The sequence below is a fragment of the Corvus cornix genome, chromosome 12 (assembly GCF_000738735.6).
Source record: "Corvus cornix cornix isolate S_Up_H32 chromosome 12, ASM73873v5, whole genome shotgun sequence".
In the NCBI taxonomy this organism is placed as follows: domain Eukaryota; kingdom Metazoa; phylum Chordata; class Aves; order Passeriformes; family Corvidae; genus Corvus; species Corvus cornix.
Window position 1 is genome coordinate 2558260 of NC_046342.1, and position 25842 is coordinate 2584101.

Genomic DNA, 25842 nt, shown 5'->3' on the forward strand with positions numbered 1-25842 from the left:
TATTTGTGCTTTATATTTGATCTATATTTATTTATGTCCATATTTTATAGAGAAATTCCTATTTAATAACGGTGACATGAAGTTGTTACAGCAGGGGGGTTCAGTTTCTCTCAGCCACAGACTTGCTGCATGACCTCAAACAAGTTACTAAACCTCCTCTTGTTTCTCAGTTCCCCATGTCAAATCAAGGGATATTTGTCTGCTCTACCAGGGTAGCTGTGATTATTTAATTCATACGGGGAGTGTCATGTAAATACATCGATATAAACTAAAATACACAGAATGGGGTTTGCCCATTTCCTTTAATTTTTGAGAACAAAGCAAGTAGATGAAATCTTGTGCCCTCCAAAACCAAACAGAATCTTTCTTTGTGCAAAATGTTACAGAGACCTTAGTGGCTGTTCATTTTTATTGCATTATTTTTAATAATACTGCAAATATTTCAGAAAAGGGCAGTTGGTTGCTACTGCATAAAAAAATCCTCACCACAGAGTTGGGTTTTTTGCATTTCCCCTTCATATAGTTCCAAAAAAACCCCCAAACCAAACACAATTAGGAAATGTACCCTCCCACTTCCCTCCCCACAAAAAGAAAGAAAGAAAAAAAGGTTTTTAAAAATCAGTAAAGCGTTAAACAAGTCAGATATTAGGAGCACACAGAGCACAGCACATCAGTAACACCGGGGATGCTTTAGACCATCCCAAGCCCTGCAGGGGTACAAAGCACAGCTGAAATGTTCATAGCAGCACAAGGAAGCAGCTCCCAGACACAGCACAGCCTTCCTGGAGCAGCTTGGATGAGGACAGCCCTCCAAAGGACTCGGACAAGGCACAGGACCCAAGTTTGTCCCCTACAGCAGCGTTCATCCCGATGCCAAGGGCTGCCTGTGCCCGTGTGGGGTCACCCTGTGCCCATGGATGGCCCCAGGAGCAGGGGCTGCGCCTCTTGGCGCTTCCTTAGAATCCTGATTGATGAGGGAATGATGCTGAAATCGAAGCCAAGCACAGCCTAAAGGTGCATCTCCCTTCACTGATCAGAAAATGTCCTCACATTCTCCCTGCCAGGGACCACAGCCAAACCCACGGGGGGCTCTGGGGCCTTGGTTCTGCAGCCCGGGTGGGTGGAGAGCAAGCCCAGGAAGGGACAATGGGCCACAGACATTTATGACCCACCAGGACTTCCAAAAATGTACATTCCTAGATTTTGGGGTGTCAGTGTCAATTTAGTTTCTTCATTGCATATAAATCAATCTGTGGTTTCAGTTCTGGGGGAATTTCTCTCCCAGTATTGTTTTCCCATGGAACTGAGTTTTGGCTGCCTCTGCGGGAGGCCCAGCAGGCACAAAATGATGGTTCTGTGCCTTCCCAAATCCAGGTTCCTTCCAAATGGCCTGCCCCAAGCACCTCACAGTGGAGGCACGCAAACAGGACTTAGAGGATTTGAAGTCCCTTGTTGGGTTTCCACCTTGCCACACACAAAATAATCCCCTAAAAATAAGATAAAGTAAAAATGAAATGGCTCTAGTAGATTTAATGAAGTGACTTGAGACAAAGCAGCTCCATGAAAATGTTTTTTTTTTAGGAAGTAACAGCAAGAGCTCAGAGAAATGCTGGTTGCAGGTACAGTTCTAGCCAATATTAAGATATATTTAGTGATTTCTGGGGAAATACTTCCTCTGGAGAAGGCCAGGAGCCACTTCTGTTCCTAACAACTCCAGGTGCTGGTGTCTGAGCTTCAGTGGGTTGGAGTTGCAGAGAAGGCAGCAGGTTTTATGACATTTCTTCTGGGTTGTCTCTTGTCTCTCCCCTCCAATCCTGCGCAGTGTAGGATGCTGTTCCTCCACAGGTTTCTCACACAACCATCAAATAACAAAAACAGGCCAAGAAAAATTGTCCAGAACGAACAACAATGTTTGGAATATTATCAGGTAAAAAAACCCCACATCCTAAGACAGAGTTTAGAGGTTTTGATACCAGGCCATCTGCACACCTCCTGGAACAACCATCCAGCACCTGGATTCACATACAAAATCAGCTTTAAACCCAGGCAGTCACTCCAGCCTGACACGACAAACCCAGCACTGCTCCCTCTGTGACACCAAGGAGTCACAACATCCCTGTCTGAATCCCTTCCCCTGCACCACACAGAAATGACCTCCTGGGACTCCTGCAGAGATAAAGGACCATTGCTCCAACCTTCTGCTAAAGAAATTCCTGCTCTGACTTCAGTGCAAGCCTCAAGCCCATCCAGGGCAGAGGAATCAGTGCCTGTTCTGAGGGGACCTGGAAAGGACCTTGAAGAGGAATCAGAACACCCTGAGTTGGAAATGACCCACAAAGATCATCCAGTCCAACTCCTGGCCCTGCACAGGACACCCCAAAACCCCACGCTGTGCCAGCAGAGGAGCTGTGTAGTGCTACACATTGGCATTGTAGGATCCTGGATTCCTTTGGAGGGGAATGAGTTGTGCAGACAGAGAGAGCCCTAAACCTGCTCTTTTCCCCTCAGAACATCTCCTGCTCTGCAAAACAAAGTTGACCTCCTGTTGTAGGAGCACAGACAAGCAGGGGTCACTGCAGGGGCTGGGAAGTGCCAGCCAAAATGCAGGAACAGCCACCCACGGAGGAAAACGGAGAGGTTCGGGAGGTCTCCTGAGGAGTGCATCCTCTCAGAGACCAGGAACTTACAGCAGCAAGATTCAGAGCCCTTCAGAACCAGTCTCTGCCCAATCTCCAGGAAAACAGTGGCTCAGGATGGGCCCATTCCACATTTGCAGTCAAAGCTGGTGGAGGGTGGAGGGAAGGAGGTGGGAGCAGCTGAGGCGCCGTCGGCGTCACCAAACTCGCCCTGAAAGGAGATTTCTTCCCAAGCAAACCACAGGATGGGCTAGTCCCCTTTATATACACACATGGACAGCTGAAATGGCCTGAAATGCTTACAGGTTAGGAGATCTATACAACGTTACACCTGCCACAAATCAAAGTAGAAAAGTTTTACAGCACATTATACAGGTCCCTCTAAAGTCTAAAAAAAAAAAAATCACCATATTACAAGAAGTCATCACTAACAGACCATATAATGCTATTTCTTTTTCTTTTACAGAATCATTACGTATAGAGTAATTTAAAAAAATCACTTTTTAAACAAGTATACAATTTTCACTTTAAAATTAACTGGTTAATAAAATTCTGTGCAAAACAAGCCAGCCTCTATAATTAAGTGAATTTATTTATTTCTTTATACAAAAAAAAAAAAAAAAATAAAACAACAAAAAAAAGTTCTTTCAGAAATGTGTCTCCTTTTCTGTGATGGTGGAAATGGTGCCATCTCCTTTCAGTTTGGCGTCGCAGTCATTTATTGCTGCAATGTAGGCTCCTCCTCCCAGCTTGCCCCGCATTTTCAGGTCTGAGCTAGGTGTAATCAACTTCCTGAATTTCTAGAAAGTTGGAGAAATTGGAAATCATTATGTTTTTCTTGGTCACAGAAAATCATTACGCTTTTCTTGGCCACACCTCTCATTAACAGGTTGATTATAAAAGGCTTTTCTCTTTCATGTCTGCTTCTCACTTCCCTGTTGTGTGCAGCCACACAATTCTGGATAAATTCCACCAGACCAAAGAAGGCAAAGCTCAAACCAAAGTGAATTTTCATGCTGATTTAATCATCCCCTTCCATGAAGACACCCAGCACTGTGTCTGTTCTACGGGTACGTTTTGTTTCTGCTTTTATCATCAATGGATGTCCACTGAAAAAAGCAAATAAACCAGAGACAGCCAAGGTGTATTGAGCTGCAATAAAGAAAACTCTACATGTTCAGCCAAGAGCTTTCTCTTTTCTAGCAATGACATCCACAGCAGGGTTGCTGCTCACAGCAGGACATTGGCTCCCTGAAAAGCTCCCAGCTGTGATTAAAACAATCCTCTTGTGGTCCTTGCAGGGAAAAGATAACGACCTGTCTGCAGTGCTGCAGCTCCAGCAAAGTCTGCTCAGCTGCAGGGACAGCTGAGGCTGGAGCACTGAGGAAGGATTTCGTGGTTAGATTTGAGCAGACTTCTGTTTTTTGACACACTAAGAAAAATAGATCATGGAAAGTTCACTTTTAGCTTATATAGCCAGTAAAGATCTCCTAGGTAGTCTTCAGGCTCTGTTTAATCAGCTGAATGGAGTGGTTGCAATATGGACAAAACGAGGCTTTTCTGCAGTGTGAGAAATCCCAAAAGGCTGGATAAGGGTTTGTGGTTTTGTTTCTTCCATTATTGCCTCCTTCACTGCCTTTCTTTGCAGTTCCCACAGAAATGAGCAACCTTCCAAGCTTCAATTTGATAATAACCTCAGCCTAGACCTGAGCTAACCTGACACCAAATGTCAGAAAATTCTACTGAATCTCTTTATTTGTGTTTCTCACTTAGAGAGCTGAAATCAAGAAAACTGTCCAGAAAACAGGAATGTGGGCAACTCAGCTCCTGGAGAAAATGCTGGCAGCACAAACATTGGTTACTAAAACCATGGAAAAAGGCAGCTGACCTGAGGCAATGGCTGGTACAAACCTTGTGGGATTTAGGGGATGTTACAAACATTTTAAGCTACAAGTTGAGCTGGGACAGAGCACCTTAATTCAATAGTTTTGGTTAGTTTACCACTGGCTTACACCACTGGAGGCAAAAAACCCAACAGGAATTCAGAATAAACCAGAGAACATTCAGAACTCTGGGCTTCCAGCAGCGACTGAGAGCCCTAACCCAGGGAACAGGGATGTGGCACTGCTGTTGTGACTAAAGGGTGCAGGTGAGGACTCCCACTCCCTTCCCAGCATCACTGATCTGCAAATCCCTCTCACCTCCAGGAAGGTGCCTTCTGTCTTCCAGAGTTTGATGCAGATCCACAGTGGGATGCAGACCATGGAGGAGAGGGCCATCATCCACCCTATGCCATAGCCCCAGTCAGGGTAGATGTACACATTGTTGTATTTCAGGGGCTTGTATTTCACCAGGAAAAAGATGAAGATTCCCTGAAACAAGCAGTGCTATTATTAGAGGTATTATCAGATTTGAGCAGACCCTGCCCTTGTTACAAGGACCTGACTGAGTGTTTAGGCCAGGCCAGGCTCCCTGAGGAGGGAAAGCAGAGGGAAGCTCTTCACTCAGAGAAAAAAACCCACCAGCAACATCCTCTTTTCTGTACAGCTTAAATAACACATCTCAGAGGCTCCTGCAGAAACGAACAACCTTTCAAGTTTAATCCTATTTACCTCGGGATGACAATAAACCCTGCACTTTGATGGCAAACAGCACCTGGGCAGGAAAGATTAAGTTTTGCTACAGTGAACCAGCTGTGATTAAGTAACACGAGCTGGGTTCTCTCCAACCTGTCACAATGAAACAGAAAAGCCAAAATTTTTGAAGTTGCCTTAATCCACTGTATCTACACTTTTGCAGGCCAGTGCTTTCATCCTGCCAAAAGCCCTAAAAAATCTGTCTAAATTTCTAATCACCAGCTTGGACCATTTCAGTGTATGAAATAGAGAAAAGCTGCCATGTAATGCTCTCCGAAGGGGTAAAATTAGTGTACAAGAGCAAATGGTATAAAAGTCATTTCAGATTTGGTGCAAATGAGTCAGAAATGTTCCTAAGTTTGCAAATGAGAGTTCAAAGAAACCTGGATGTCCAGGTGCCCCAGCTCCTGTGGTTTGCAGTTGTCCTTATTTGAGCATGACACAGCTGGAAGGCGTGTGAGCATCTAATCCTCACTTTTAAGGGCAGTCAGATCACGCTGCTCTGGGAATTTTCTCCCTGTGACACTGCCACACATCTCCAGAGCTGGCACCAGCTTCCTTCCTCTCCTTCATGGCTGTGGGATGGGCTTTTGGCCTCCCCTATCACTTTTAAAAGTAAAAATGTCTACTCCTCCAAAGAGAGAGGGGAAAGGACCCAGCACAAGTCTGGAGGAGCTTGAGCTGTGTGTTGGCACACAAGGTGTACCAACTACAGGTCTCTCTTGTTCTGGAAAATGTTCATTTAGGGCCCTGGCATTATTTATTTCCTCTGGTTGTACATACTGAGGTTTTTCACAGAATATTTAACAACTTTTACAGATCCTACAGAGCGGGCTTTTTATTTGAAAGACGTGCTACGAATCAATAGGCATTTCTCTCAACAATTAACAGCAGCAAAATTATTAAAAGCATGTACAGAAACCCCTCTTTCTATCTACAACAAGTTATTTGGACATTCTGTACTTACTGCACAAATACCTGGAGTTAGGACCATCCAGCACCATTTGATCAACGACACGGGTTTGTAGCCAATCATGTCTTCGATGTTATCATAAAAGCGATTGCTGCCTGCCCAAAACACAAGGGAAAAGCAGATGTAGAGTGCACATGGAAGGGGTTGGCCAGCTCAGGATTTAAAGCAGTGAGAGGAAAGCACAAAGCTGGGAAGGCTGAAGCTGCTGCCTCTTTCCCTGGAAAACTCCTCCCTGCCATCTGCCCCATGCTCGTGGCAAGGGTGGATATAAAATTCCTGCTGCTATAAAAACTTCTGGTGCTATAAAACTTCTGTTCAACTGCATTTATTCCATACAGGTCATCATATCTCTTATCAGAGTGGGAGATTTGATTTGAGTGTCACAAGCTGTCACTAAAATATTAACACTGCATTTAGTCCTGCTCTCCACTTTCCTCCACGCCTTTAGTTTTGCTTTCCTTCAAAGCATGTAGAAACCCAAAATATTTTGCTTAGTTCATTTATTCTCTTCACTGTGGAATCAAGTTGTAAACAACCCCAGTTAAAGAGTATATATTTTATTTATAAATGTATTTAGATGCTAGGAGCTCACGTGTGAACCCAGGGGTAGCTGGGCACATGTGATTTGCAGTTCCTATGTCATTTTACAAAGTGAAATTATCCAGAGTGTGCATCTTCATGGACAAAAAGGCATTCCTGATTTTTTGGAGGCATGGGAACGTGGAGGGCCCCATTCCATAAGGATACAAGGTCCTCACTTTGCTTTTATGCAAAGAGAAAACTTTGCTAAGAAGACCAGAGCAATTTCCAGGCACTCACCGTACACCCAGCCTATGCAGACACACTCAAATATGGCAACAAAGAGCAGGCACATCCCACTGGCTGCATAGGAGTCAAAGAGCTGAAAGACATACATCCCACCCTGGAAGGGAAAAACAGGAAAGGGAAACAAATCTTGTGTTGGCAGCGGCGGGAATATTTCATAGCAAATCTGTTTTAATTACACAGTCATGCTGTTGGCTCCCTGGCAAGCTTCCTACTCAAGCTGGTTCTTCTTGAACAGAGAATATTCATTTCTCGGGGTCTTTTTTACTCTTCACTCATTTTAGGGTGGTAAATCTGGAGTGGAGAGAAGTAAATTTGATTTTTTTTTTGTAAATTCTCTCCCACCTCTCTGCTTTTACCTCCATTTGTTATCACATCAAGCTGTAGATATTCCCAGGTGCTTCTGACCTCCAGATCCTGCTATTCATATGCAAAATAGTCAGCTAAAATGTGGGGAAAGAAGGTAAAATCTGTAGCTACCAAAATCCCTCTCTGTTGGTGTAGGGACTGTAAAATGAGTAAAGTGACCTAAAAACTGTGAGTGTAGCTCACAGCCTTTAAGCCACTTGGCTGAAACAAGTCTTTATTATCTGTCGCAAAGAAAAAGCAACAAGAATCATCCAATCATTATATTATATACAATGGTTATTATATATTATATATAATGGTTATTATATATTACATATAATGGTTATTGTTTTATACACAATATATATTATGGTTAAAATAGTTAAAATGATATAGATAATATTACACTACTTCTTATGTGAGGTACTTAATCATTTATCACATCTGCATTTAATATTGAAATAATGAGGAGGAACGGTCCACAAGAGAGAATTTCAATGGAAAGGAATCCTAAGGAAGGAAAGAGGGGCTTGAGATGAGCTGAATTTAATGTTTTTTGAGGAGCTCATGAGATCCACTACATCTCAGACAACTTTCTGCAGATGGAAGAGAATCCTAAAAATAGGAAGAAAACTAAGTTTCTACTGCAAAGTCATCATGGTGAGGCTCAGCAAATACCTGAGCAAAATGCAAATTTAGAAATCCACTACAACAGCACAAGGTAAGGACAACAAAATTGCTGCAGGATATTCCTGCAGTTTGGAGAACTTGCATCCCCTTCACTCTTCATGTTAATATTTCTTTTAGCCTGGATAACTTGATAATATCTCTCTGTGCTCTGCCCAACACGTGCACTGTGAGGGGTTATTCCAAGATTTCCCATTTTCACAGCAAAGATGATTTATTTCACTGAGAGTAAGAATGATTCCAGGTAGATGTAAAGTATATAAGAATATAAAGCTTCTGCTCAACGCATTAGTTCACACAGAGAATTGTACCTCTTATCAGAGAGGGAGGTTTGATTGGTGCAACTAAAATATTAATGTTCCAAGTTCCAGATCACTCTGAGTTGGAAGGGACCCACAAGGATCATGGAGCCCAGCTCTTCAGTGAATGGCCCACCTGGGGGTGGAACCCTCGACCTTGGTGTTATCAGCACCAAGCTCTGCCCGCCCCAGCTCATTCCAGTGCCCATGGGATGGATGGGCTGACACCCTGGGAATTTTTGGGTTAGAATATCCCAAAGCAAACATCCTGCTTTGTTTGGGAAAAAAAGTTCTGCTCAGAGATTGGCTGCACTGATTGACATGGCCTGGTGATATAGAAACCAAAGATGTTTTAATTTTCTCTTTTCACTTTACTTCATCTTCTTTACTGTTCTTTCGATCCAGAATGTGGCTGTTCATGCCCAGGGTAAGCAAGCAGAAACCATGACTGATGTGTGTGGCTGGCTGGCGCAGAGCAGATGGAATTTCCTTGGCTAAGCTGTGTATTTCTGATTAAAACATCTCCTAAGCCCAGCTGACAACACAAGGACACTTTTCCCATTTCAGGTGTCCCACAGGAGCTGAGAACGGGCTCTCAAGTATTTCCTTGTCACATTCCTGACAGGGAGATTTGTCTGTGGCAAAGATTCTCGTGTTTTATTCTTGTGGTTATAAACACAAACCCAATCCTTTTTCTCTGCACAAGTCAGTGCTTACCTCAGTCAGCATGATGAGGCCAAGGAAGTAGGACACGATGGAGAGGCCGAGGATGAGCAGCTCCCTCCTGTAGCCCCTGCGGAACACCTTGGGGTACATGTCCACCACAGCTGTCACGATGCTTTCCACACACACAAACTGCAACAAAGGACAGCAAACACCAATGAAAGCTGTGTCCCCTCTGCTGCTGGGATTGGGATTTGCCACCAAACACTTCAAATATCCTCCCACATTTTCATCAGAGAGAGAGGATGATCCCTGGGGACACTCCATAAGCACAAGCTCAAACTGAGAGGAACATTTTAGAATGAAAAAGTCCAAAGTTATGGAGTTCCACCAAATTCAAACAGTTGGATTCTCTAACATTATCTCAGAGCGCATTTGCCCTGCAGCAGGTGGATTAAATGAAAATTAAATCTTTCAAATGTGGCTTGAATGGGAATTAAATAATGTACAAACCCTTCATGGCATTGTGTCACTCCAAGCACTTTTGCCATGCACCTTCCAACCTGCTAAAGGAGCAGCAGGGCTGGGGGAAACTTCTCTCCATTTACCAGAAGAGAGAAGTTCCCCAGAGCTGTTGAGTGCCCAGGCCAGGTACCTCTAAGGAAGGAGGGCAGGAACATGTTCAGTGTCTTTAAACATCAGCAAAAAGCAAAAGGCCTGAGCTTCTGACTCAGGGCTCTGAAGCAAGGTTTCTAAAACAGGCCCCAAAATTAATGCCCCAATGACAGTGGAATAGTCAAGAGCAGAATCCAGAAATTGCTCACTTTAAAAAACAAAAACCAAAACCCAAAACTTTTAAAAACCTCTTACATCATTAAAAAGAGCAGTTATTAAAACATTAGGTTTAATGATTGGAAATGTCATGCAGAACAAGCACTGCTGAGCTTTAGAATCACAAACTTTCTGAACCCAGTCATGCCAAGGGCTGAGCTGCATGCTAAAAATCCCAGCCACTTCACATTTTTCTTCAGGCAGCCTTTGCAATTTTTACAGTCACACAGGGACAACAACTCCTCTGCTGCCCCTTTGCTGCAGGATATGACTACACGTTCCTTGCTATGGTATCTTGCAGTAAAAATACACCATAGAAAATTGCATTGTCACTATCTGATATTCGGCTTCAAAATTCATTGCAAAGTGCTTTAAAAATGGGCAAAGACATGCTGGTATTTTACTGAACGGTGAATTTTGATCAGCCCCGTTGAAGTTCAGACTGATTTCCATGTTAATAATGAAAGCTGGAGTCAGGCTGAACCAGCCTTTAAAGTGGATCGTGGAGGAATATCCAGCATCACAACTAAGATTTAAAATAGGGACTTGAGTGGAAGCTCTCAAGCAAAGAATTAAGTTAGGGTTCAGTCTTTCATCAGGGTGGTGCTGCTTAGGTGTGATGTCCACGTGCTGGGGAGGCTGCCAAAGCACTGAAATGGGGTTTGTTTCATACCTGACTGTCCAGTCCCAGGAAGATGAGCATCATGAAGAACAGAGCTGCCCACAGAGGAGACAGAGGCATCATGGTGACAGCTTTAGGGTAAGCAATGAATGCAAGTCCTGGTCCTGAAAAGGAATAAAGAAATGAAAAGTTTACACTTGTGGGGGAGTTTGAGATGGAGTTCAGCTCCTGCAGAGCAGCCTGAGCTGTGGGAGAACAGCACTGCTGACATCAAAATTGTGGCTCTGGCTGAGCAGGGCTCACTCAGCATCACTCATCAAACTCTTTTGGCTGGACACACCCACTTTGTCACTTTTCCTGTTCCCTTCCCCATCCCACTGGGGCAGCTGAGTGGATGAACAGCAGTGTGGATGCTCAGCTGCTGCTGAGGGTCAGCCCACCACACCCTGATCCTTCTTTCATGGCAGGTAAGAGGAGCTAAACCCAAGACTGAAAACCTTGACAAACTCTGCGTCTCTCACAGTCTAAACAACTGGTGTTGAGGCTTATCAGAAATGGAGGCTTGCTTGGCACAGCTCTGCCTGCATCCTGCCCAAAGGATGCTCAGCCTTTCTTCAGACATCCCAGTGCTTTATGGTCCCCTTTTTTGTGTGGATGTGCATCTACGAGCATCCCTGGATAAATCATAGCGTGTGGTCCTGTGATTGCCTTGTATAACTTAGGAACATATCTTGGAATCTTTATTTTTTTCCTAACCTGGTGCAAGGCAAACGTTGGTTCCCATCCTGCTCTGTGTCTTTGGGTGCTTGTTTCCCATCCTGCTCCGTGTCTTTGGGTGCTGCTGCTGGTGTGTGACACTGGCTACGTATTTAGAGAAATCTTCAAAACAGAACGCTTTTGTAACAGCACAGATAACTTCTCAGATCTGCTAAGATACCTTCTCACCTTGCTCATGTTTTTCTGTTTTTATTTATCTAGGCCTGTTTTTTATGAAGCCAGCCAGCTTTCAAAGCAGGGGTACAGAGGCCCTCTCCCAGCCGATAGAGGAGAACTCTGTGCTCCTGCTGCAATAACTTCAGTGAAGACCTGTCACACACTGCTGCTTCTTCACTGAAAGCAGCATTTACAGGCTCCTATAATTGAGTGTCAGCCAGTTGTGTTGCGGGCTTTAGGAAAAGAGAAATATTTTCCAGCAGAAGAATATCAGTGGAGCTCTGCTCCTTTTGCAGCTTTCCTGGGACTAACTCCATGAGAGTCCTTTCTCCTCCTCAACAGCTCAGCATTGCTTTGGGGTTTTTTCTGGGAAGCCTCTTGTTCTTTTTCTTCTGCTTGAGGATGTTACAGCCATAAAGGGGTGGAGTAACCTCCACTGGATGCCCAGCTCCAATGGTGGTTGTGGATGGGTAATTTTTCATAAATCTGGGCCTGTGTGTCTGTCTGCTTTCTCATTTTAACAGGTTTAGGTTTTTTTCATTAATATCCTTTTTCATTTTCTTTTTCCAGAAGGATCAAATATCTGTGGATTTCAGCCTGTCTCACTGGAAGAAGATGGAATGCAGATGAGGATTAACACTCAACCGAGTTTACCTCTGCCAGACAACATTCTGGATGCTCAGCTGGCGTCAGTTTGTGTGGCAGGGGCTCCTTGACTTTATGAATTTGGTTCTATGCACAGCAACATTTGCATTTTTCACACACAAATGTACGGCCACAAAAATAGTTCAGAACTCTTCCTGCAGTGGTCACTCCATGGAGTCAGCTCAGGCACATGGCACAGACCAAGAGCTCTGATCACAACCTCAGGGGCATTTTTTGTCAACTCAGAAATCTGCTTTTGGAACTTACCTGATTCTGCAACTTCTGCAATGGGCACGCCTTGCTCATAAGCCATAAATCCAAGAACTGAAAAGATAGCAAAACCAGCAACAAAGCTTGTGCCACTGTTCAAGCAGCAGAGCATGATGCAGTCTCTGAAAATATAAATAAAAAACACTGCAGTTGATCTCCAGAGCTGGGGTTTCTTTCATCCACTGAGCCAGAGGACTGACAGAACCCTGGACTGCAGGAATGGAAAGCAAGTTGGTCATTAACAGGAAGGTCCCAACTCAAAGTGCTCCTTAGAGCAGCCAGGGATTATCACATGCAGGAGGACACCATCAGAATAACCTTGCTTGTGTTTTAACTGCTGGAATTGCAAACTCGCTCACAGTTTTCCAATAGAATCTTTAAAAACCACGTAAAACTACTGTAAGAATGGTGCTAAGAACAATTTCTCCATAGTAATTGTACTAATATATTCTAGAGGGTGTGAACTCATTTATAAACTTGATAAAAATGGTATCATTTGTTTCCTGGGGATAAAAACTATCCTATGGTCAGAGCTCATCTCCTTCTATCCCAGCTACAGAATATTGACAAAATATATCCGTGTAAAATACAGCTCCAGTTTGGTTTAGAGACATATTTAAGGGGCTGTGGGAATGAAAAGCACTGTACAGAATCTAGGAAGTGTGTGCACACCTAAAAAAGTGCCTAAAATAGGCAAAGGCATTGCAGGGACAGTGATCCCTCAGACAAACACATCCCACACTTCAAACCACGACAAGGCCAAGGTGAGGAAGGATTTCTTTGCCCAGAAACGTCACAAGAGTAAATCACTTTAGAGAAAGGGAAGATCCTCTTGCAGAAAGGTGTGAATTTCCCCAGAGCCCAGGGAAATCTCATTGTTCATGCTGCTCTGACAGCTCTCCAGGCATGACAGATGAGGAGGCAGTGATGATTTATCCTGACAGCCACTCCTTTAAGACTGTTTGCCATGAGAGACAGCTGTGTACTAGAGAAAGTAATAATCTAACCCAGATGTCTGAAAGAAATTAGGGTTCTATCCCACTGAAACACAAGGCAAGCCTGGAGCTGTCTTGAGCCCATCCCTTAATCCCCATCCCACTGTGGCTCTGAAGCAAATTCTTGTGCAAGTTTTCATGAGAAGAAAGGACCCTATAAAATCCAGCAGGTTCTGAATCCACAGCTGCACTAATTCAGTCGTGGATCACATCTTTGTCACAGATTTGGTGCTGAGAATCAGAGACAATTCCTGCTTTATTCATTCCCTCAAAACTTCTCTGCTAATCTCCCTGTTTTGCTGCTTGTCTCATTTAGTATTCTTATCCTGTAACATCACCTCATCAGTTTTTGGAGCTGAAAGTGAGGTGACCAGTTTCAGCACCTTGTTCCTTCACCAATGAGCCCTGCACTATCTCCCACATCTGTCCCAAACTCTTCTGCCACCACTGGGACTCACCTGAGCACCAGGCACACACATTCCCTGGCAGGGAGCCTGACACTCCTGAGCTGCAAATCCAGGGATCAGCTGAGCCTCTGGGCCATGGGAGGCTTCGGCGCCCTCTCATCACCTCAGCTGTACTTAATTTTAGCTATTATTTTGGGAAGGTTTTATGTTTTCATCGTTTCAATCATTTCAGAGTAAAATTAATCTCTGTGGCACATCATCTACAAATTGCTAAAATTTGCCCAGTAATGAAAAAAAGTGAATATTCCCATTTGTAATGAAGATTCAGACAGGGACAAGGGCAGTGATGTTCACACTTCTTTCATGCCTGGACTCTCTCTCTGTTCATTTGCAGTGAAATACTTGCTGAAAATACAATTGCAACCTTTATTTATTTGTTTTTCATATGAAATTCTTCCTGTGGTTTTGCCCAGCCAGGCCAGTTCTACACTTTGGATGTTTTAAAGCAAAACAGCAATCCAAAAGAAAGGACTGAGGAGCCCAGAGGCCTTTGTGCTTTGCAGAGAAACAAAAAATGAAAAACCAGCCCCTTCCCAACCTTCTCAGTGCATTTCAGCTCTGGAGAGCTCTGGAGGGACTCTCACCCCAGGAGCTGGTGAGTTCGACACCGAGAAATTAAAACTGTGATGAAACCCTGTCGATAAGAGAGGTCAGAAAGATGAATTTTATAACCCTCTGGTGGGGGGAAAGGGAGACACTGCTGGGGGGGGATGCAGCCAGATGATGCCTCTACTGGGCACAGGCTGTTTTCTTCAGATAAGATTTGGTTTAGGTAATTCCCTGCTTCAAATGCAGCCTGAACAACCAGATATTTCCTTCTGAGGAATGCTGTGGCTCAGAGTACTTGAGAGCTGCTGGTTCCTGAATGGGATATAAAGGCTGGAGCCCCTGGCAGGGTCAGCTGCTCCCTCTTGAAGCAGGTCCAGGGGCAGAGCCCAGCTGGACAATCCCACAGAACAAGAGCATCCCAGGGATCTCCACTCTCAGGGAGGTTTGGCAAACCACAGCACTGGGGTACAAACTACCTGCAGAATAAACACACCTTTCTCCAAGGAAATGGGGAAAAGAGGATTTTCATCCCCTCCAGCCGGTGAGGAGCCTGTTCTTTTCAGATAACACCACCCTGGCTGAATCATTTCACCCACAGATGGAACACAGCTCCTCTGGGGACCCCAATAAAAATATAACCTGCAATTCCCTTCCTTTGTCTTTGCAGGAACTCCACCAACTCCCCAACTCCTGGCTTTTATGCCACAGGCAGAAGCAACCTGTAGTCCAGTCTTTTTTCTCTGCTCTGGGAAGAAAAACTGGAAGGGGGATCTGGATCCATTGATTGTGAAACCAATGAGTTTTAAAACACAAATGCTCAAGAACCGTCGGGAAGACAACATGAATTTTTTATGCGCACCCTTGGCAGGAGGGCACCAGAGCCTGGATGAAGCCCTGACTGATGTCAAGTGAAAGGAAAACTTCACATTTTTATGAAAACTTCACATTCTTCCAAATTAAACTCCTACCAATCACCTGAATAATTCAAGATGTGCATCACTTCTCCTCTCCCTGCCTGACAGGCAGGACACTTGTGGAAATTCATCCTGCCTTCCTTAAGGAGCTTCTCCAAGCCCACAGAGCCCCTGGCATCCCTCCAGTCCCTTCCTTCCCTTTATGGATCCCATCAACACCAATTCCCATTTCTCTTTTCCTCCTAGACTAGAAACTTGACAAAGGACAAATCCTCAGGTCTTAAAAGTTTTGTCCATGTGTGAAATCACTCCTTTATCTCCTGCCTCACAGTGGGAACAGGGGAGCTGACCCCGGACTTGTACCTGGGAGTGCATTTGGGTTTCTGAGCTTGATAAAAATTAGAGGGAACATCAGTACACCTGTCTTTTATCCCTGTGGGGAAACACTGCCTGCTGAAGGCACTGCCAGGCCTTCCATCTTCTCAGAGGAATCACTCTGGATAGAAACTCTGGGACATCCAGGGAGGAGCTGTATTTATGTTTTTCTATGAAATGCACATAAGGATAATAAAAACTAATTTCCTATTCAAAGGTATGAAGTGACTTTTGCAATTCATTTATGAGGTTAATGAATTAAATCAGGTTTAAATCTTAAATTCACAAGACCCACGTGCCATCCAGATTTTCCCATTTCCCACTGAAATACCTCTTGCCATTATATTCCACTGCAATTTTCCCTCAGGAAAAAAAAGAGCAAACCAGAGCAGAAAAAAGTCGATGTTATGATCAGACTGTGGGGGTTGCAGGAGGCAAACCCCCAGCTTGTTTTTATTTTTTTAAAGCTCTGGTTAGAATACAAAATTGTGCTTTCCACATCACAGCTCTGTTTATGTCTTGCCCTGCTCAGCTCAGCCACGTTCTGCACTTCCCTGCACCACTCCTTCCCTCAGACTCCTGTCAGGATATATTAACATCTACTACCCAGCTGGAAAACTTGGGAAATGTTTTGTGAGGGGGACTGTGGAGCCTGGATGCAGTGAAAGGTGTTCTGCTGCAGCATCCTGCTCGGGAGCTTTAGAGCAGAGCTGCACAAGCTGAGCTCCCTGGTCAGAGGGAAGGAAGGAAGGAAAATTCCACAAGCACACACATCCAAACTCCTGCTTTTTGCAGCGGGTTACAAAACCTCAGGAAAAGCATTCCTGCACTCCTCGAGGCAGTGACAATTTCTAGTTGGGATACAACTGGAAAGAAATAGAAATAAAGCTGAGTAAGAGAGGAAAGGGAGTGGTGTCCTTGCTAAAGCATCACTTGTGCTAATCAGGGAAAAGGTTCATTAACAATGCTCTGTGGGGTGGCTGTGAAGGTTGTAGGGGACTCACATCCCTTTCTGCAGGAGAAGATTTTGTCTTGCTCAGACATGGAAAGAAGGAGGCATTTCCTAAAACTGCCTCCTGAGCTGTCCAAGTAAAACTGTAATTTAGAGTTAAATATTTTTGGGAGGTTTGGGGATGGTTTTTTGGGGTTCTTTCACTTTTGGACTGTGTTATTTCCTTTACAGAAACATGAAATTTTAATTCTCCACCTGGAGATCTTAATGGAGTCACTACAACCAAACTGTCCTTGTAGGAATTGTAGGAAATCTGATTCAATAACCATGGATTCCAGAAGAAAAGAGTAAAGCTCATCTTGCTGCCCACACCAGTACCATGAAATGAGGATTTTGTGCAAGTCATATCCTTTGGGCATTGATTCAGGGGAGATTAAAACCTCCTGAAGTCATCAGCCATTCCCTCCTTGGGAATACAGAGATAAGCCATGATGTGCTGCCCATTCCCTCTGGGCTAGGGCCTGCAAACTTCCCCAAAAAATGGGGACAAGTGACAGTCAGGGCGTGGACCAAACTGAGGTGATTTTTAATGACAATTTTTTGGTAGTATTTTTTTAAAGAGCAGCTTAAATAATGCGCACACATGCAATTATACCTGTCTGAAATTCTGTATTTTTGCATGAGATTGGTATCCCTGTGCATACTGAGGGGCTGTGCAAGGGTCAGATATGCCCAAAAAGGGATGAAAACACCACATTTTGGAGCAGAGTTCCTCTGGGGCAGTACCAAGAAACATTACAGGTCTCTGTCCTATGAAAACACGTGCGTGGGCTTATGGTTATCCATGGAAAAGGAAAAGAGAAGGGATTCCAAGTGAAGCTCAGTGCATGGTCACTTCCACCCCTGCAAATTGCCCCCCAAAAGCAGAACTGCAGCGTGGCAGGTGTTACCTGTAGCAGTTGTTGTTGTAGTTGTTGTAGCTCCCCAGGGCTGTCAGGCACCCCAAGCAGATGGCGTAGGAGAAAAAGATCTGTGTGCCAGCATCCACCCACACCTGCAGACAGAGAACAGGGAGGGCTTCAGAAAGCAGCCAGGAGAAGTCACCCTCGTGCCAAATATCGGCTGCAAATCCACAGAGGAGGCTCTGCAGGTCAACAGAGTCTGGCAAACCTTTCACAAATCACAACCTCAAAAGAAAAACATGCTGAGAGTGAAATCCCCCTCCCCATCCCAAGGGTGTAAACGAGGAGTAGCTCAGCTGATCTTTACAGGCTCAGCCTAAAGTAGAAAGGGAAGACAAAATTCCTAGAGAACCTCACCCATTAAATTCTTTAATGGCTTTTATATGGTGTCAGTAACTGCAGCCTAAATAAAATCATCTGCATTTATCTCACTCCAGTAGGATTGTTATTCATTCAAACTTAAAAACTCAGTGTGAATAAATGCTCTGAAGGCAAAATGAGCCACTCCTAGATAGCACATAAATTAAGCTGGGGAAAGAAAGGATCACTTATCCAGGGAAAGGATTTTTTAGCAATAGTCAACGGATCCAACAAGTACAAAGTTATAGTGCTGGTCACCATACAATCAAGAAAAGGTTCTGTGGAGCTCAACAAGTCAGTAGCTTTGTAATATCATTGTGGGAACATTTACATCCTACAGTGATGCAAACACTTAATTCTAAATCAGAGAAAAGAAGAAGAAAGCGTGAGTTGACACAGTGAGATTCTTCTCCTCACAGCAACCTCAGAATATTAACGGGTAGGTTCACCTTGCTTTAAAAGTGTTGCAATAAAGCAATTTATTTCACTTGACCAGTGTGGGTGTGTTCCCACTGGACCTGAAGGTACCCCTTGAAGCCTTGGCTTTTCCAAGGGAGTGATGTGGAGAACCCAAACCCACACAGCTGCATTATGATTTCCAATACAGTAAAATCCTGCTCCCGTTTTCCTGGGAAAAATGATCTCTTGAAGTTCTTTGTTAAAGCAGAGCAATCAAAGCACCTAACCCTGACTGCTAACCAGAGGCAGTGGCTGTGAGGCCATTCCCTGCCGAGGTTGGAGCCAGGGAAGAGGCAACACAGGGAAGGATTTCAGGACTAACAACAGCCATCAAACCCTCCTGAACACACGAAGGGGATGTGCTTGTTTAACATGTGATCAAGTGAGACCTTGCTCTCTGGAGCTGTTGAGTGTTTCTGTTTAGAAATAACATTAAGATCACATTTGATTTACATCAGTGGCTTAAAGGGTTTCACTGCTGTCACCCTGAATAAGACACAGCTGGTTTCATCCCAGAGCTGCACCATCGCTGAGGAAAAGCTGCACACGGAGAGGCTTTTGACAGACAGGCTCTTTAACAAGACTGGAAGCTCCCAAAAAGCTGGAAGGAGCATGGGTCAGCTGAAAATGCACCATCTTCTGGGGCCCAGGCAAAAGCTGGGAAACTGGATCAGCACACGGATCCTTCCCTTCCTGCCCTTCCACAGTTGCAGGGGAGGGTAGAGCATTCAGAGGAGCAACAGCCCTTCCTGCTGGCACAGCTCCCACGAGGCTGATTATTCCTTGGAATGCCAGTCCTGGTGGAAGTGGGGGCAAACGAGAGCTGTGCTGGAAGAGAGGAGCTCCAGAGCTGCTCGAGCAGAGGAGCAGAGAGCAAATCCCTCTGGAGGTCCTGTGTTCCCAGACAGAAAAGCAGATCAAACTCTGGCCACAAGTGATGCTATTTCCTTCAGAGAAAACAAAGACTGTGGCAGCCCACGGTGAATCAGCCTAAAAAGTGACAAACACTTTATGAGAAACATCTGCACAGAAATATTCACATATTCTGTAAAACTGGAATCAGACTGAAGAGAGTTTTTGTTGCACTCTATGGCATCAGTCTGGAAATTCCCCCAGAACTTAGGGCTGATGTTTAAACAGGAATGGAGAGCAATTTTATCTACTGAATGGAATAATACAATCAGTATAGCCTCTTTTGGGTTGTACACTCAGAGGACCAGGGACATTTAATTTGTTCAGGTTTCTAAAATGGCAAAAAGTGATCAGCAAAGTGGCAAAAGGAACATAAATTTAGAACTCCCAGGTAGATTAGATTGCTGGTAGCTGAAAAAACACAAGAGCTGGATTTTTGCCAGACATGCCAACATTTCCAAGCCATGCAGGTGACATTTCAGATCAGTTCTCCATCTCCTTGCTCCAACAGCGAGGAACCATTTGACATCTATCCTTGGACTGCAGTGCTCAGGTCATGGCTGGGGAATCTGGTGAGCTCCCCACATTGTTTATGAGTCTATGTGACCCCAGTTTAGCCATTCACAAAATGCACCTCAGGGGAATTGTTCTCATTCCAACTTGTGGTGGGCACAGATGGGCCCTTGTAGACACCAATCCCACATCCAGGTGCCATCCAGGTGCCACCCACCCAGCCCACGGCCACAAAACCATTATGGGTTATTTCTGAGAGCGCTGAGTCTGCCTTAGACCAGAAGCTTTTCCATGGAATGAAGGTAGCACGGTTCTGCAGAACAATGACATTCTGAAGGGCAGGGACACAGAGGACACTGCCAGCAACCCTGGGGCAGCAGCTGGGACTAAAGAGGACATTTGTCTGAAAGGTGACACAGCTCAATACTTTTCTGGCATGAGTAAAGTCCAGAGGAAAGGACCTGGACCAGAGAACACCCTGTCTGTGCTTTATGAACTGTGCACCTTGAAAACCCTTTGGTCACTGCTAATTAATTCAATTTAGCACTCACACACTTGGGATTGGAACTGTTTTATAGTTTCTACCAGCTCCTACTTTAAAGGATGGAGCTAAGCCTTTGTCAGCTTTTTTAATCACATGTAAAATGTTTCCATGCCAAACAAGATTAAAATTAAAGTACAAAACCTTTGGTAACTGACCCTAATATTTGAAAAATCCCAGTGCCAAAGGACAGGACCTTTGTATCTCCTGTGTTGTGCTTTTTTTCCCCGTTACAGTTTTATCCTCCAGCCGGGTGGAGTGCTGAGCACACAGCACAGCCACTGCTCCAGCTCCTTCCTGGACAGGAATCAGTGCCTTCCCCAAGCCCCTGTGATGAGCTCTGTTCCCAAAAGGAGAAGGGGATGTAACTCCACGGCATCCCTGCTTTCTCCCAGCAGGAATGAGGCAGGAGGGTGAGAGGCTGTGAATCTTCCCATCTTGTGAGCGGGAAGGGAAAGCAGAGCCCTGATCCCCACTCCAGGGCATTCCCACACTCCAGCAACAGCTTTCCTGCCTCACACCATGAGCTCTCACACAGCAGCCTCAGCTGATAACTCCTGTTGGTACAAACAATCCCACAAAACAATAAACAGGAGCATTTTCTACTAAAAATGGAAAGTGCTGCTTGGCAAAGTCCAGCTCTCAAAAGTTGGCCATACCCACACTTTAAGTCTGTCTGGGTAACCTTAACTTGGCCTTCTTGTGGCAGGTGCAGGACACAATCTTCACTTCCATGAGTGCTTTCTGTGCCCAGGGAGATGAATTGAGCTGGACAAACACAGGATGCTGCTGTCTGGAGGATGCCTTGCCTCCTTTGTAGCTCCTGCAGTGAAAGCAGGATAAGGAAGAAAGAAGGGGGATGCGCTGTAGTGCAGACAACAGAACCCTGCTCTGGAGAATTAGGTCCTTTTCATGTCCCTGCTATAAAGTTTCTAAGGGATGTTATGTCCATAAATCACTTCAGGCAACCTTTTCTCACGTGTTTCTTAACTTGGCTATCCTCTAATGGGTGTCCAAAGTGAAGGACAAAGTGACTGGGCACTCACTGTTGCAGATAAAGTGAATTAAAGTCACTTCTTGAACAACTAAAAAACCCCAATTTCAAACTGAAAATCCCCAAAAGAGTGGCAGCCCCTCGTTTCAGTCTCAGTATAAATGTCTTTCTGTCAGTAGGATGGGCTCATGCCATATACTGAAAATAAAATAACCCACATTTCTGCAGCACGTGACCAGTGCAGAAATAAGTCCTTTTGCAAGGCTGAGCCATTTTTTCTTTGGTGATGCTCAAGCCCCATGCAGTGAATTTAGAGGGCCAAGCAAGGAGTGAGAGGGATAAAACGAAATATTGCATAACTGTCCTGAGATGAGCTTAGTGCCTGAACAAAGCAGAGACCTGAGGGAAAACCTGTGACGTGTTGGTGTTGATTATTTTCATAATGCATGGAATGAAAAACAATGGTGCTCACCTGAAGGAATAGCTCTGAATTCCAGGGGTTTCTAACTTTGTACCTTCCCTTTACTTCCTGTGCTCTCTGGATATATTTTGGATTTGCAGCTGTTATGAAACCCTCCCGTGAATGCAGGAAGACTGACTTTAGCTGGCACTTCCATGAGCTTTTAGAGCCATGACAAACAGCTGAATAACCCAAAAGGTGTAAAACTGTTCCATGTCTGGGGATCATGGGAGGATCAGGCAGCTATTTTCAGTCTGATCCTCCTAAAAGATAGGAAGGTCTTTTTAAAAAAAGAAAATACATTCTGTTGTCACCGGAGAGGGCTCATTTTACACCCCAGGGGCTCAGGTGACAGCTCGGGGCTTCAATGCAAGGGCTGAGCTGAAGGAGCTGCCACATCCCAGTGTCCCCACGTAAACAGGAACAGCAACGGAGCACCAGGAGGATTCCCCCAGTAAATAACAGGAATATATTGCTTTTCTGTCTGGCCCTGGCTTTTCCTACAGCCCACACAGCTCTGTTTGCTTCCTTTGAGTATTCCTGTCAAAACCAAGGGCATTAATTTCACACTGGCTGGAATCTGCATCCCATGGGTGTAGCATCATAAATATCCTTTTTTTTTTTTTCTTTCTCATTCTCAACAGTGAGCTTGAACACCAAAGCTCAAAGCATCCCTAATTCCAGAGTGGTTAATGACAACCCCATCATGAAACTGTCTGAGATATGGGAGAGCTCCCAGACCACTTAAAAGCTGTGCCTGCTCTTTAAAACACGATGTTCCAAATGCTGGCAGTCATTTATTTCCCATTTTGTTATCAGAGAATGAGCAATCACTCCAGGTTTTCTTTTAATTTCAATTACTCATTACTTTTTGATGAATCTCAGCAGTGTTTGTATTTTAAAAAGCAGACTGCCTTCAGTTTCAAATGAGAATTTGAAAAATAAAGCCTGTGCTGTCAGGAGATAATAAATGAAATTTCAAGTAGAGTTGCAGAATTTTATCACAAATGCCTGAATAAAAGAACCTGTTGCCAGATAGGTTTAGGTATGACAGGACTGTAAGAAACCATCAGAATGTGAGGTCTTGACCTTGAAGCAACACCTGCACTTAAAGAGTGACCCCATCAGACACGGGGCCATTAGCACCAGGTTTAATTATGAGCACTAATGAAGCTTTTGGAGAATCAGAGCATTTCAAAAGTACCTGCCAGACCTCTTCCTAACAAAGGCTTCCTTCTGGTCCTCTGGAATGAGGTCAGAGTGGCTCAAGCACTGCCACAACATCTCAGAATAATTTCTGACATAAACTATAGGAAAGCCCAAAATAAATGCTAAAAAAAGCCAGGATAAAAAAAATGCAGTTTCTAATAGGTTTGGGAAGAAGCCAAAGTCCCAATTTCACCCTTTGCTTTCATCTCCAATATCCTGGGAAGTTCTTTTCTCTCAGTGGATCATTCCAGCTGCTTTCAGTGCCCAGCTGGAGCACCTGACTGGGAGGAGCTGGGATTGAAAACCAGGGGGGATTTCTGTTGTCACCCCACAGCAAACACGAGGTGCTCGTGCTGTGTGAGGCTTCACACGCAGCTCAGGGTTCACCCATACGGAGAAACACATCCCACCAGGACGTTCTGACCTCGCTGAAGCTCCCCACACAGAGAGTTTACCATTGTCTATTTGCAACACTCCTTTTCCCAGCCTTAGAGCCCGGCTCTCTCCAATAAAGGACAATTTTAGCCCAAGATGAACTTTTGGTGACACCAGGAAGCTAAAAGTTATTCTGCTGCTTGCAGAGTGCCTTCACAGCACCAGGGTAATGTGCAGTGAAAAGAATCATTCCCTAAATTGCATTTTATTACACTCCTCTGCTACGAATCCCATCTTTATGTCTATATGTAAATGTATTTCCAGGAATAATGCTAACGTAGGCAGTAGTGGAGGACTGAGCATTTTATCTCTGATCATATTCCAATAAAGTGATTTTTTTCCTGGCTTTTTCATTATGAAGAACATTCAACCACATCACAGCCTCCTCTGTTGGTGTGGCAGCAGGAGGGAGCATGGGATGAGAAATAGGCTGCACGTACCAGGAGGAAGGCAACAGATCTACACCTGGCTGCTTCTTTTAACACTTCCCATGTTCCTCAAGTTGAAAAATGTTATATATTCACGTGACAGCCCCTCCCAAAGGCAGACAGAGATGCAGCCTGGGTATTTTCAGTGCAGAACACTTTGTGGAATGGATGGAGAAGAGGCTGAGGCACCACATCTGCCCAGGCCCCGCTGAGCAGGAACGTGCAGCACCTTCGGATTCTGCTGCACAAGGTGCAAAACACAATTCACTGCCACCAACCCAAGCCTCTGTGCAGAGGCAGGAACAATAAAACCAACCAGTTTGCATTCACTCTCTAGTCACTCTCTTGCAATCAAGTGAAATTTTTTCTTGAATAGCAGCGAACACAGAAATCAGCTGAATGTCTGGGCTGTGCAGCTGCCAAAACACGGAATGCAGAGGTCAAGGTTCTGTTCCATTTGCAAAACAACCCAAACACTTGGAGGATGCAGACGTTCAAAGTGAACAAATCCATTCCTTGCACGCATGCTGCTGTTCCCTGACTAGCAGTGCACTGATTTTATCTTCTTCCTATCAATTCTGCAGGCAAAATCAAACAGGGAAGAATAAACTTTATCATCTTAATTTTCCCACATTGTCAACACAGTTATTGCACCTGTACAGTTTTTCATATTTGACTAGAAAATAGCCTTGGTATATGTTTGGTTAAAAACAAGCTACAAATCTTCTCAACAGAGTCAATTTAAAAGACATTCGGTGTTTAGCAATCAGACCAAAAATAAGTTATTTCACAAAATTAAACCAGTTAATCCCTGGGGTCTTGACGAAAATCTTTTTGCTGAGTACAAAAATACAGCTTTCCACTTGGAAGTAGAATCTTGGAAGACCCAGTGAGTAAAACAGACTTCAAGAATACAATTTTAAAGCAGAATATTGCTTTAGCTACAGATGCTGCTTAAAGCTCTGAGAATTTTTAGGATGCTCTTCACAACAGACGACTCTGGATGTCGCTGCCTCAACAAACACACTTGCAGCAGTGATACAACTTACTGCTGATATACTTCTTTTCCAGTGACTACAGCCCTTTAAAAGCAAGCTTTCAATGCCTGTTATCCTCTCTGCATTTATTGAACCTATGCTAGCAGTGCGACTGTAGAAAAATAAGGATGTAAGTCAGACTAGGCACTGAAGACGCGCCTCAGGCTGCTTGAAGTGGCAATGCTTCTGACGGTCATTGATGTAAAAGTGGTTGGTGTGATGTTGGACAAGTGATGCTCAGCTCCTCCAGGCTCATCCAGACGGCAAGAACAGCACAAAAATATGCCTCAGTTATCTCCAAGCAGCCTCAGCTACAAGAAGTCGTGGCTGAGGGCAAAGCTGGAGTGCTTGGCTGAAGAAAATAAAGGAAAAAACCCACTGGATCCAAGCAGCCTGGCACCAAGCACGTTACCTAAAATAAATAAGCTTTTTGGCCCCTGTCCCCTGTCCCCAAATGCCTTCTTGGAAAAAAAAAAATTATCTCTCTCGACTCAGTGGGAAATGTCATTAAGTGGGGAACTAAACCCAAACAAAATATGAACTGTGCATTGTGGGGAAGCAGCAACAAAAATGGTGCATTTTGGACCCAGGAGTGAGTTTGTTTCTGAAGTTTACTACCCAGGGCTTTCTAAACAACACAGCTTCTGAAAGCAGAGCCTTCATTAGAGCAGGAAAACACCACTTAAACGGCCAGGCAGAAAATGGCTGAATTAAGCTCTTTTTCCCTCTCTTTGATGGTAGTGATTCTCAAAAGATTCAAAGTAGGTTAGGGGAAGAATAAAACAGCTATGTTTCTAGTGTCTACCTGACAACAGCTTTTGTAGGGGTGAATAATTACATGAAAATCACTTCCTTTCCACCTCTCTTTGGGATTTCTGTGGGTTGCTAGGCAGTCTCTCTCCTACCTTCTGC

At 44.4% G+C, this 25842-nt stretch overlaps 1 protein-coding gene across 3 annotated transcripts in view; it reads right to left on the bottom strand.

The window, feature by feature from the left end:
- Window positions 1–283: 283 nt before the first annotated feature.
- The window catches only part of SLC6A11 (solute carrier family 6 member 11), an 86480-nt gene continuing 60921 nt past the window's right edge, over window positions 284–25842 (bottom strand). For 2 of the 3 annotated variants that reach the window (XM_010409750.3, XM_010409749.4), the window contains exons 8-15: window positions 17571–17674; window positions 12366–12490; window positions 10572–10684; window positions 9122–9259; window positions 7065–7167; window positions 6240–6340; window positions 4838–5008; window positions 3213–3436 (exon numbers count right to left, since the gene is read on the bottom strand). In XM_010409750.3, coding sequence (XP_010408052.1) covers window positions 3284–3436; window positions 4838–5008; window positions 6240–6340; window positions 7065–7167; window positions 9122–9259; window positions 10572–10684; window positions 12366–12490; window positions 17571–17674 — 1008 coding nt within the window. In that variant the 3' untranslated portion in view covers window positions 3213–3283. Of the gene's footprint in view, window positions 3437–4837; window positions 5009–6239; window positions 6341–7064; window positions 7168–9121; window positions 9260–10571; window positions 10685–12365; window positions 12491–17570; window positions 17675–25842 lie in introns of all 3 variants that reach the window. The other variant, XM_010409748.4, reaches the window with a different exon arrangement.